This window comes from Salarias fasciatus, chromosome 14, assembly GCF_902148845.1.
Source record: "Salarias fasciatus chromosome 14, fSalaFa1.1, whole genome shotgun sequence".
Taxonomy (NCBI): Eukaryota; Metazoa; Chordata; class Actinopteri; order Blenniiformes; family Blenniidae; genus Salarias; species Salarias fasciatus.
The window spans coordinates 681,279-693,831 of NC_043758.1; the positions used below are offsets into that span (position 1 = coordinate 681,279).

At 49.1% G+C, this 12,553-nt stretch overlaps 1 protein-coding gene and 1 long non-coding RNA gene across 2 annotated transcripts; one reads left to right on the forward strand and one right to left on the reverse strand.

Moving 5' to 3' along the window:
* Positions 1-2,998: 2,998 nt before the first annotated feature.
* On the reverse strand, positions 2,999-4,458 carry LOC115400482 (uncharacterized). Its single transcript, XR_003932806.1, has 3 exons — positions 4,295-4,458; positions 4,075-4,143; positions 2,999-3,508 (listed from the first exon to the last, which is right to left on the reverse strand). It is a non-coding gene; the product is annotated as an uncharacterized LOC115400482 (long non-coding RNA).
* A 1,593-nt stretch (positions 4,459-6,051) lies between these two features.
* Positions 6,052-11,224, forward strand: capns1b (calpain, small subunit 1 b). Its single transcript, XM_030108973.1, has 10 exons — positions 6,052-6,231; positions 7,043-7,100; positions 7,193-7,229; positions 7,626-7,718; positions 9,778-9,835; positions 10,092-10,156; positions 10,298-10,366; positions 10,554-10,749; positions 10,849-10,907; positions 11,021-11,224. The coding sequence occupies exons 2-10, from the start codon at positions 7,051-7,053 to the stop codon at positions 11,045-11,047; spliced, it is 654 nt and encodes a 217-aa protein (XP_029964833.1). The 5' UTR covers positions 6,052-6,231; positions 7,043-7,050; the 3' UTR covers positions 11,048-11,224.
* The last annotated feature ends 1,329 nt before the right edge of the window (positions 11,225-12,553 follow it).

The following is a 12,553-nucleotide window of genomic DNA, read 5'->3' on the forward strand; positions in this document are numbered from 1 at the left end:
GCCCGTGACGTCATGACGCACCGTCCGACGTTTCAGCGTCCTTCCTCCTCCCGTCGATCACGTCCGCCTCGAGGCTCTCGTGTTCTGACCAGGTTCTCACTGGTTCGTGGTTCTACCGGGACCCGGTACCAGTGTTGTCTCTCGGGTTCTGTTCCGGTTCTGCTGCTTTATTCAGAACCAGAATCAGGTTTATTGACACGTACAGCAGCAGGTTATACCCGGAAGTTGTTTTGGTGGTGCAAAGATAGAAAAACTATTAACTGAAAAGTATGAACCATGAATAGAAGGAATCAAGAGAGAAAACACAGTTACATGATCAGTGTGATGAGGATTTCCAGGTTTACATAGACCCCAAGATTACAACAGCAGTCACAGTAATCATTCTGTTCTCTTCATGTCTTAATGTTCATTAGTAAATGATGTATGTTTTCACCAGAGCCGTTCTCTTTATTTCAGTTAACACTGCTGTGCTCCAACGTGCAGACCGTCTGCCTGTCATCTATCTCCTGCTATCTTAATTGTTGTTACTTTAGATTAGTGTGTGTGTGTGTGTGTGTGTGTGTGTGTGTGTGTGTGTGTAGGTGCTTAGAGCACCTCATATCTCCAGCTGGAGCACAGTGCTGCCCAGTCATGAAAACAGGGTGGAGGATAAAACTCCATCAGAACAATAAAAGACGTTCAATAGAACAGTGTACGGTGGCCGACAGGTGCAAACGCGCTGCAAACAGAAACACATGCAAGAAAGAAACGCTGCAAGAAAAAAATGCTGCAAGAGAAAAAAACGCCGCAAACACAGAAAACACTTGCAAGAGAAAAATGCTGCAATCACAGAAAACACATGCAAGAAAAAAAAAACACATGCAAGAAAAAAAAACACTTGCAAGAAAAAAAAAACGCTGCAAGAGAAAAAACCGCTGCAAACACAGAAAACACTTGCAAGAGAAAAATGCTGCAAATTCAATCCACAACGGAAGTGCGCCAGGTCGCTCCAAGAAGAAGAAGAAGAAAAAAGTACGGAAGCCCTACAAGGACATGGTTAAATACTTTTTTTTTTTATTTCCTCCGCTTTGCCGTGATAACGAGTTAATTTCAGTGGTTTATCGAGAAGTCGACTTATTTTTCCACGTTGTCTCGACAAAACAACAATCCGGTGAACCGGGAATCCCAGTCTTTCACCAGACAGGACGCTCCGCTCCACGGACCACAGACAGAGGTGAGTTCAGCCTGTTTATGAGTTTTTTGTACTGTTACTCATTTCTGAATAACTTATATGATGCACGCAAATCAAACAACTGTCTGTCCAGCATTTGCACAGTGGAACTGAGATATTCAGCCTCCTGATGCAGGACCTGTGTGTTTTCTAGAGTCTGACCCAGACTGTCTGTTCTGGAGCAGCTCAGAGAACTGCAACAACCTCATCAAATTCACCAGGTCAGCTTTCTGTACTTATGTAATAATCAAAAACTGCTGTTTCCCTGCTTCCCATCCTGACAACCGTACTGTTTTGGTGTTTTTTTCAGTTATATACATATAGCAGAATAGTCAATTTGGCTATAGCCGTATGTTCATTACAGAAAAAAAGTCGTTTCAAATGAGTCGATGTTGACAGAATAATCAGTCACAGGTAATGTTGAGTTACAAGAGCAAGGTGGCTGTAACCTGCTTGATAAACTTTAGATGTATTTGGAAGTCTCAAACATCCAAATAAAATAGAATATATTTACTAATGTTTTGTCTGAATTCATAGTGAAGCAAAAACGGCAAACTTTTTTTGTTTGTTTTTTCACAAAATGAAATTAAAATGAATCAGTTATGGAACAGTAAATTAGAAATTGGGACTTGAAATGAACCAGAGTGAAATTTAAGTGTTTCCTGAATTGGGGAAAAAAAACGTATTGCACTGGATGCTGAGTGCAGGAAGGTTCTGCTTTGTTACAGGCGTTATCCTATTGATGACAAGTAATGCAGCCAAGAAGGCTTCCTGATTATATGTTTTTTTCTTTTGTAACTTCAGTTTTTGTTTTTACTGTGGCAGGTGGACAAAGATGCTGGTGGGATGAAGGATGAGGAAGCCCTGTCAAAGTCTCTTCCTCCTCCTGGAGCTGTGTGGAGGCCGGCTTCACTTCCTGCTCTTGCTCAGTTTCATGCTGTTTTATTTTCATGACAAAATCTTGTCAGATCCTGTATAATTTTATTGTAGAATATCATTGTCAACAAAGATTCTATTTTTGTATTAAACTGTTTGAAATTCAATCCAGTTTTTTGTAATGTCTTCCAGTCAAATTGTTTTGGTTCCTATCTATGATTTTATGAATCACAGCTGTGCTCCTGAGCCCACATGAGTGTCATGCATGAGGACATTGTCAAAAATATTTGAGTACATCAGCCTCCATTTGAGGGTATAAATGCATATATATAAGAACAATTAAACAGTCTTTTCTGGACAGTTTCATCTTTATAAAGAAATACTCTTCATAAAAACTGACTGACTCAACAAATCAGTCAAAACAAGAGATTCAATTCACACAAATTTATAGATCTTAACTGAAATGTGGCTGTGGTGTAGATTTGGCTGTACCATAAACTGAAATGCCTGGTTTTAGGTTTGAAGTGAACCATTTGTTCCATCACACTGTTGTCACACAGGTGTAAGATTCAGATCAACCAGCTGACATCAACCTTTATCAGGCTACATGTCGACATCTTGGTTGCTTTGATGTATAAATAAAAATATCTACAAAAATGATAAACATTCAAGCATTTTTTGAGACTGTCCTATAAAATTTAATTATTTAACATGACCTAATGATGGTTTGACCTTTCAAAATAAACAAGCACACATGGATCTCGAGTGTTACTTCAGTATTAAAGAACGCCACAGCTGATCCCAGCAGTGTAAGTTAAGCATATACAATGGAGTTTTTCTTTAAGAAAATGGATATTTGTGAAGCATAGTTGGACTTAGAGGACATGCAAACATCCCACATTAAAACTGGACACATTTATTTGTTTCAGTGCATCCATGATACGTTTCATACAAACTAACACTGTGAAAAAAGAAAAAAAATCAGAAAACAGGTGTGTATAAAACACTGGAAATGGAAGTGTGCTCAAAGCGGTAGGCTAAAGTTTTTAATATTGGCTGTTGTGGCAACAGTTTTGGTCGGTGGGGGTTAATCTGACTGACAGCTGTGTTCTCATTAAGTCTTCAGCTGTCTGTACAGTCTGGTTGCCTCAGCAGCATCATGACCTGCCTCAAGATTCAGTTTATTTATGACCACAAGGCAGAGCTGGTGAAGATCTGGATCACATACAAAGTCAGTTTTCCAAAGACAGATGTCCTCTTCCAAGACAATGTCCCCTCTGTCCACTGGCTGGTGGTCGTCCTGTGCTCGGTAAAGTTCTGGTTCATGATACAGAGGAAAGGTTTTCCATGGAATGGATCGTATCTTTTAGTGCCTGGCTGGATCCCGGTGTTCCACATTGTCATCACGATGTCCAGCTCCTTCTGTAAAATAAAAAAGACACAAGACATCGGTCAGTAAAAGTGAATAAGTGAGTAAATGAAAGTGAGTTAGTGAGCATGTGAGTGAGTGAATGAAAGGAGACGTTACAGCAGAACTGGACATGACATTCAAACTACTACTATTTTCTTTCTCGCCATTATCAGTGTTCTGTGCATGCCACTTGGTTTTGTGTGTGTGTGTGTGTGTGTGTGTGTGTGTGTGTGTGTGTACATGTATGTGCATATATGAGTCATTTGGTGCAGGTCTACCAGGTGTGAATGGGTGTGTTTGTGTTTTGAGCTGTTCTCATGCTATCTTTTGTTTATCTTTCACTATTAAACTTGAAAATCAATAAAAGTATTGTGGGAAAAAATGAAACAAAGCAGAACTGAATGAGACCCTTATCAACCCACTTAAGTTTTACACTGATTAGAACTCCTGCAACAGGTTTCTCCAGCAGTCTGCTTGCTGTCTTTGATTTTGTCGCCATCCACTTTTAACTCACTGCTCGACTATTTTTCTTACAAGTCACATGTCTGTCTGCATGAAGCAGCATGGAAAAGCTGACCTGGTGAATTTGATGAGGTTGTTGCAGTTCTCTGAGCTGCTCCAGAACAGACACAGTCTGGGTCAGACTCTAGAAAACACACAGGTCCTGCATCAGGAGGCTGAATATCTCAGTTCCACTGTGCAAATGCTGGACAGACAGTTGTTTGATTTGCGTGCATCATATAAGTTATTCAGAAATGAGTAACAGTACAAAAAACTCATAAACAGGCTGAACTCACCTCTGTCTGTGGTCCGTGGAGCGGAGCGTCCTGTCTGGTGAAAGACTGGGATTCCCGGTTCACCGGATTGTTGTTTTGTCGAGACAACGTGGAAAAATAAGTCGACTTCTCGATAAACCACTGAAATTAACTCGTTATCACGGCAAAGCGGAGGAAATAAAAAAAAAAAGTATTTAACCATGTCCTTGTAGGGCTTCCGTACTTTTTTCTTCTTCTTCTTCTTGGAGCGACCTGGCGCACTTCCGTTGTGGATTGAATTTGCAGCATTTTTCTCTTGCAAGTGTTTTCTGTGTTTGCAGCGGTTTTTTCTCTTGCAGCGTTTTTTTTTCTTGCATGTGTTTTTTTTTTCTTGCATGTGTTTTCTGTGATTGCAGCATTTTTCTCTTGCAGGTGTTTTCTGTGTTTGCGGCGTTTTTTTCTCTTGCAGCATTTTTTTTCTTGCAGCGTTTCTTTCTTGCATGTGTTTTCTGTTTGCAGCGCGTTTGCACCTGTCGGCCACCGTAACAGTGAGAACAGGAGTCGAGTCCCAGGCTGAGTTAAAAGTCACAAAGCTGAGCGATCAGCAGCTGGTTCCACAACAGGGGCCAAAACAGAAAGAGCTCCTCTGGACCCGGGTCGCTGAGTCTCTGGGGGCGGGGCCACGTCTGTTTGTTTCTCATTAAACTTTGAAGTTGGGCTCCATGGAGACACTGGACCGGAGGACAGAGGACAGAGGACTCGGTGTTCCCCGGTCGTCCTCCCTAACGGTGGAACCACAGTAAACCAAAGAGGCATGAGGACTGAGCCCTGTGGAACCCCATCAGACACACATGGTGGGTTCAGGTCCAGGTGGTTCTCTGAGGAAGGCGGGCCTGAAGTGATCCAGAACGGCCGGGTCCAGACCGGGTCTCTTCAGGTGGGGCTGAACTAGGAGGAAGTTCTAACAGGTTTCAGCAGATGGTTCTAGAAAAACAGAGTGTGTGGTTCTGTAAAGACCACGGGGTGATGGTGGTTTTCTGTAGGAATCGGTCCGTCCTCCACCTGCTCTGGGCCCTGCGGTTCCCCCACTGACCCGGGACTCGGGGATGGTTCTGGGCTGCTGGTCTGCTCAGGTCTGTCAGACTGCAGGAGTGGAACCAGGACCTGGAGAGGCGGTCTCTCTCTGCATCCCGAGGCCCGAAGTTCCTTCTGGAACCTGCAGTTCGTCTTCCGGCCGCCAGGGGTCAGAGGTCCTGGGGTGAAGAAACGAGGCGCCTCTCCAGGTGTTTGCAGGTAAACACTGGGGTGAGTTTAGGGAGTCCCTGGTGTGTTCCACTGGCTCCACCATGACACACTGCTGGAATATGAGAGTGTGTTTCAGAGACACGCCCGGATCAGCGCTCACACACACATTCTCTCAATGTCCTGGTGTGTCTTGGAGGACCTCTGGAATTTCACTGCAGTGGAACCAGTTCTGTCTCTTCAGTCAGCAGAAACCGAGAAACCGTCCCGGGGCGTGAGGCAGACACGAACCCCCAGTACACAGCAGGCAGGAGGGAGTCCTGCTCGGAGGAGGAAACACTCCGAGCTCACTCCAACAAACACACACACCCACCAACACACACACACACCCACACACACACAGTGGCAAGTCAACACCGTCCAGAGACATGGCGGCACACAGAGCCGGAGGGCTTTAGGACCTGCCCGCCTGGGCGCACGAGTGTGTGTGTGTGTGTGTGTGTGTGTGTGTGTGTGTGTGTGTGTGTGTGTGTGTGTGTGTGTGTGTGTGTGTGTGTGTGTGTGTGTTAGCAGGGAGCGGCCCGGTGCGTTCCGCTCCCAGTTGAAGTCCAGCGTCTGTCTGTCTGCCCCGCCGCTGCGCTGCGCTCCGGTCCTCCAGTCCTCAGCTCCTCGGCTTCTCTCGGTTCCTCCCGGTTCTGCCCAGTTCTTCTCGGTTCCTCGTCTCCCCGCACCAAACAGTAAGTGAGGAAAACTTTCTTTTAACCGTCTTCAAGGCGCAGTCGGAGGCGATCTGCGCCACTCCGGCTCCGTTTACGCACGGCGTCGTTTTTTTTTTTTTGTTTTTTTTTTTTTTGCGTAAAGTTTCCTCCTCGTCCAGACCGAGGATCTGGCTCAGCTGAGTCCGAACACAGACCCGAGCGTCAGAGCTTCAGCCAGCTGAGCCTGTCCTCACCTGTCCTCCGTACCTGGATCGGTCAGGAAACGGCCGGCAGCTCCACTGCTTCCTGACCGGAGCTCATCTGTTCCTCCCACAATAAAACGAGCGCTTTGGAAAGAAAACATCTCGGAATTCGGGGGAAAAAAAGTCTGGAAATTCTTTAAAAGTCGCATAAAGTTGGGCAGGAGCCTCTGTGCTGCCGGTGGCAGGATGGCAGGACCACACCGCTCCCCTCAGTCCAGGTGTTCCACATGTGTTCCTCCTGTGAATCAGGCTGGACGCTTCCACGGCTACAGTCAATGTTTTGGCCTCTTCCACAGCATGGAACAGTACACACACACACACACACACACACACACACACACACACACACACACACACACACACACACACACACACAGACAGTGTGGTGTTTGTTCTGCTGGTGATCAGCTCCTCTCTGATCACTGGGATCAATAATACTCAGCAAAGCTAAGCATTAGAAATCAAAAGGCTGAAAGTCAGTTTGGAGGACAGGCGGGGTCCTGCTGTTACCATGGAAACCAGGCCACAGCGGAGGGTTCTCCGGGTTCCTCTGACTTCACGACTCTTCCTTCTGTTCTCTCTGACAGACGTCAAGATGCCGTTTGGAATCGGGAGTTTTATTTCGGTCCTTATTAAGGCCGCAAGGTCAGCACACACACACACACACACACACACACACACACACGCACACACCCGCCGTATTGGGGCTCAGCTAACTGTTCTCCTGTCCTCCACAGCAACGTGGATCCGGCCATGTTCATCCCCTCGCCTCCTGTAAGCAGTGTGTGTTGTGCTGCTGTGTGTGTTTTGTGTTGGTGTTTGTGTGAACCTCTCAGTTCCAGTCAGATTCGCATTCAAAGGATGTTTTCAGCTGCAGTCGCAGCAAAGGCCTTTCCTCAGCGAGCCTCAGAGCTAGCATGACCTTTGACCCTGAAGAGAAGTCATGCTTGGTCCTCTCCACTGCCTGACGAGTCCGTCTGACGACTCACCAAGCACTCGCTGTCTCACACACACACACACACACACACGCACACACACACACACACACACACACCTCCTATTAGTGACCAGTTTCCAGGATATTTTCAATGTACCTCACTGTGTGTGTGTGTGTGTGTGTGTGTGTGTGTGTGTGTGTGTGTGTGTGTGTGTGTGTGTGCGTGCGTGCAGCCTCCTGCTCGCAGGCCCCATCAGTTCGAGGAGGCTCATGAGAACGAGGAGGAGAAACAGTTCCGGAGGGTCTTCAAGCAGCTGGCCGGAGACGTGAGTTTAACCTGGTTCCTCCTGGTCCCTGCAGGTTCCTCCTGGTTCCTCCTGGTCCCTGCAGGTTCCTCCTGGTTCCTCCTGGTTCCTCCTGGTCCCTGCAGGTTCCTCCTGGTTCCTCCTGGTTCCTCCTGGTCCCTGCAGGTTCTTCCTGGGTCCTCTTGTCCATCTTTGCTCCACATCTCACCAGATTCTGATCTCCTGTCACCTGGAATCTGGATCAGCTCGTCTTTCCCACTGGAGCTAACAATCAGAGCGGCCTCCTTCCTCCCCGCCTGCAGACCGGGTTTCACCGCCTGCAGGCGAGCTGCGGGGCTGCGTTCTCCCTCGCTGATGGTGTCCCACGTTGATGACATCATCAGCGCGACGGAGCTCAGTCCCCATTACCTCTGGACGAATCTCCTCTTCCCCACGGGTCCAGAGACGCTCTTGGGTCTCCATCCTGCCAGTGCTGGCTCGTCTTGAAGGAAACGTCCCGCTGTGTCCCGAAACAGCAACTAGCGCGCTAACGTAGCCACGCTCACATAGCCACGCTAACGCAGCCACGCTAACGCAGCCACGCTAATGTAGCCATGCTAACGCAGCCACGCTAGCGTAGCCATGCTAACGTAACGGGCTACGGCAACATCATGGCATAAATCACCGTGTCGACCCGGTTCGAAATGCCGATTAAACCTGTTCCCACCGCCATGAGGAGCCAGGTTTAGCTAGTCCGACCAGCCATGACCAAAACGCGCTTCTCCAATACTTTACAAAGACACGTTTGGTCTGGGGTCACAGCGCCTATTCTCAGTTTCTCACAGTTTTTTATTTGTGCATGAAGGCAGCTCATTGGCTGAGCGGCGGCCAATGCGAGCCCCCGTGCAGTAACATGTGACGGACCCGGGTATGTCAACAAACGAGAGGCGCTGTAGTCACGCGGCGCGGCGCTGCACGCAGCATTTTGGGATTTAAACTAAATTAACTTAATTAAACTTAAATTGTTCAAAACTGTAGAAAGAGCAGAAGCAAAAACACGATCGCCGTAGTCCGCCATGTTGAACGTGATGAGCTGGGGAGTTCCGTCTGCTCAGTGTGACTCATGAGAGAGGCCGTGCTGTGATTGGTCCGCCGCAAAACGGGACGGTAAATTATTGGCTAATGCTCCGGGTCCGGTCCCCTCAGCATCCAAGCAGCATGTGACGGACGTGGAAGAAACCTGGCTGGTCAGGCTAGGGCTTAGCGGGCTTAGCGGGTTCAGAGGGGTGTGGGACCACTTCAGACAGAATCATCTCCGTTCCGTCAGTAGTCAGGTCTGGATCGTCCCGTCTGTCCCTCAGTCCATCGTCCGTCCTTCAGTCTCAGGACTTCAGGTCAAACTGGTGAAGTCTGTCATCTGTCAGAAGACGAGGAACCACCTCCACTCCTCCCGTTTCTGTCCTTTTGTGGTCTCTGTTCTCGGTTCACCTGTCTGTCCTCCACCCCTCTCTCTCTCTCTCTCTCTCTCTCTCTCTCTCTCTCTCTCTCTCCTCCATGTTTGTTCCTGTTCTTGATCAGACATGCCTTGTCTGTTTGTAGTTTTAAAATGAAATCTTTTACTGAAACTCCTCCATCAGCTGTTCTGTTCCCAGTGAAGAGCTGCTGTAAGAGGAACACACACACACACACACACACACACACACACACACACACACACACACACACACACACACACCCACCCCGCCTCTCCTCAGAACATTCCTGCCGCTGTCTGGCAGAGCGTCCTGCAGGGCGTGTTTCCTCTGACTCATCAGCAGGGCGCGTCCACCGGTCAGACCAGAACCCAGGACCGGCTCTGGTTACCCCAGATCCACTGGGGCCGAGGGGGGCGGGCCGGCTCCTCCTCCTCCTCCTCCTCCTCCTCCTCCTCTTCCTCCTCTTCCACCCTCCCGGGGGCGGAGGCTTCAAACCTCAGCATGTCACACAATAGTTCATTCTGTTTGTGAAGCGTCAAATGGTTTAACCTGCTTTTCTTGTGTGTGTGTGTGTGTGTGTGTGTGTGTGTGTGTGTGTGTGTGTGTGTGTGTGTGTGTCTCCTCAGGACATGGAGGTGAGCCCCAACGAGCTGATGAACATCCTCAACAAGGTCATCTCCAAACGTGAGTCACAGTAGAGACGTTCTGGAAGTTCCTCCTGGAGCAGGTTCCTCCAGGTTCCTTCAGGTTCCTCCAGGTTCCTCCAGGTTCCTCCAGGTTCCTCCAGGTTCCTCCAGGTTCCTTCAGGTTCCTCCAGGTTCCTCCAGGTTCCTCCAGGTTCCTTCAGGTTCCTCCAGGTTCCTCCAGGTTCCTCCAGGTTCCTTCAGGTTCCTCCAGGTTCCTCCAGGTTCCTTCAGGTTCCTGCTGCTGTGTGTTTCAGACGGGGGTCTGAAGACGGACGGCTTCAGCATCGAGTCCTGCAGGAGCATGGTGGCCGTCATGGACGTATCCTTCACATGTTCTCCACATGTTCTCCACACGCCGCTCTGTGTGCTCGGTTCAGGTCCCAGAGGTCAGGACCCCGTTTGATGTGTTTGTCATGTGACTCTGGAACGCCGCCTGCTTCTTTGACTCCGCCCCCTGCAGAGTGACAGCACAGGCAAGCTGGGCTTCCACGAGTTCAAGTACCTGTGGAACAACATCAAGAGATGGCAGGTGGGTTCAGGGTTCAGGACCTGCAGGTGGGTTCAGGGTTCAGGACCTGCAGGTGGGTTCAGGGTTCAGGACCTGCAGGTCCAGGCTGTTTGCTGTTTGCGGTCACTGTGAGGGGGGGCTGCAGTGCCCCTGCTGGCCCGGTGGAGGCGCTGTGGCTCAGGCCTCCTGTGCGACGTCCCCCCTGCAGGGCGTCTATCTGAAGCACGACCGGGACAGGTCAGGGGTCATCAGCAAGCGCGAGCTGGGCGGAGCCTTCCAGGAGGCGGGGTTTCCCCTGCAGGACGAGCTCTACAAGCTGATCATCCGCCGCTACTGCGACGAGCACGGAGACATGGACTTCGACAACTACATCGGCTGCCTGGTGCGGCTGGACGCCATGTGCAGTGAGTCTCTGGCAGAGTGTGTGAGTGTGTGTGTGTGTGTGTGTGTGTCCTGGTTTCCCATCCTGGTGTGTGTGTGTGTGTGTGTGTGTGTGTTTCCAGGAGCCTTTAAGACTCTGGACAAGAACAACAGCAACAGCATCGAGCTGGACATCAAGGAGGTGAGGCTGCTTGTCTTCCTGGTTTTACTGAGGCAGCTGAGAACCGAGTGTTTCTGCTCTGCGGTGTGATGGGGTTCTAACGGTGGTCTTTACCTGGGTCTCTTGTGTTCCAGTGGCTCCAGCTGACCATGTACTCCTGAGCGGCGGCAGCAGGACACAGGAGCGTTCTCTTTGTTCGTGTCATTGAAATGGTAATGGGACCAAGACGGCAGCACGGAGCTGAGTGAGCGCTGACGGTGGACCGCAGCCACGGCTCCGCTCTGCCAGCCACAGAGCCTCTCTGGAAATTCACCTTCCAATAAAATTCCTCATCCGACCCTCGGCTGTCTCAGCTTCATGCTTTAGTTTTCACTGACTTTTTACTAAATCTACCCGCAAAGAAAAGATCCAGACTGAGTGAATTCAGGACTGACCGGGTTCTCTTCAGCAGCTGACTTCAGGGTTCCCCGGTTGTCCTGTGTCTGGTTCTTCTCACCCGCTCCACAGCAGGTTGTGTGAATGACGCTGCGGTGCTTCTATATCAGGCTGTTCTGGCCACGCAGACTCTCTGCAGTGCTCTGAGCCGTGAGACCCAGACTTCCTGCTGTTACTGGGAGCCCAAGATCCTCCAAGAATGATGATTTACCAAGATCTATATATGAAAAACAAAAAAGGTTATTTTTTTTATTTTTTCCTCTGTGTTAATGTCTGATAACCAGACTGGTTCATTAAGCCAATAGGTGAAGGTCATACAGTGACCTTTGAACCCCCACTTTTATCTGCTGACTGCTTCACTGACTGACGGTCGTAAAACAGGGAGGATTATTGTTGAAATATCACATACTGGAAAGTATAGATGACTTTGAATAACAGAGGAAACCCTCTGGTTCTGGATGGGACCATCCTGGATCAATCATTGATCCTGGATTAGTTAATCCTGAACCCTCTGGTTCTGGATTGGATAAGCCTGGATCAATCATTGATCTTGGATGTCTGAATCCTACTTTTGTGCATCAGGCCCCAGACCCGACCCTGCTGGCACTCCCAGATCTGTAATGGTGCGTTCACACCGGGCGCGTTGCGAGCGTTGCTTTAACATTCAAAGTCTCTGGTGGACGAGCTTCAACCGACCTGACGCGCATCAGGCGCTTTTTGAGCATCACTTTTCCAGCGTTGGCGATGCGCGTCGCAGGCGTCAACGCCTGAAGTTGGGAAAATTGAACTTTGGAAGCGTCAACGCGGAGCGCCATCCAATCACAGACGAGCACTCTGAGCGCTGTAGGGATGTGCGGATGGCTCATTTTTCCATCCGCAACCGCTTCTTAAAATCTCCATCCGCCCGCTATCTGCCCATATGAACGATTTTTTTTAATCAATTTTCAAAACCAAGCCCGCCCGACATCCCCAGAATAGTGTTTATGTGTATTGAAGTTGCTTTTTTTTATTTGAGTGCTTCAACCGCAGCCCGCCCGATTGTAATTTAAATCTTAATTTTTCGACGTGTCATCTGCGGTTATCCGCGGGCTCCGCCGGTGCAACCGCAACCCGCGCATCTCTAGAGCTCCGATGCGGGCCAGAAGGTCTTCAAACCGGGCCCAGGAGAGGCGGAAGTACCGCTGAAAGCGAACCTCATCCTCACGCAGCTGCTGGAGCAAATGGTGAAATTC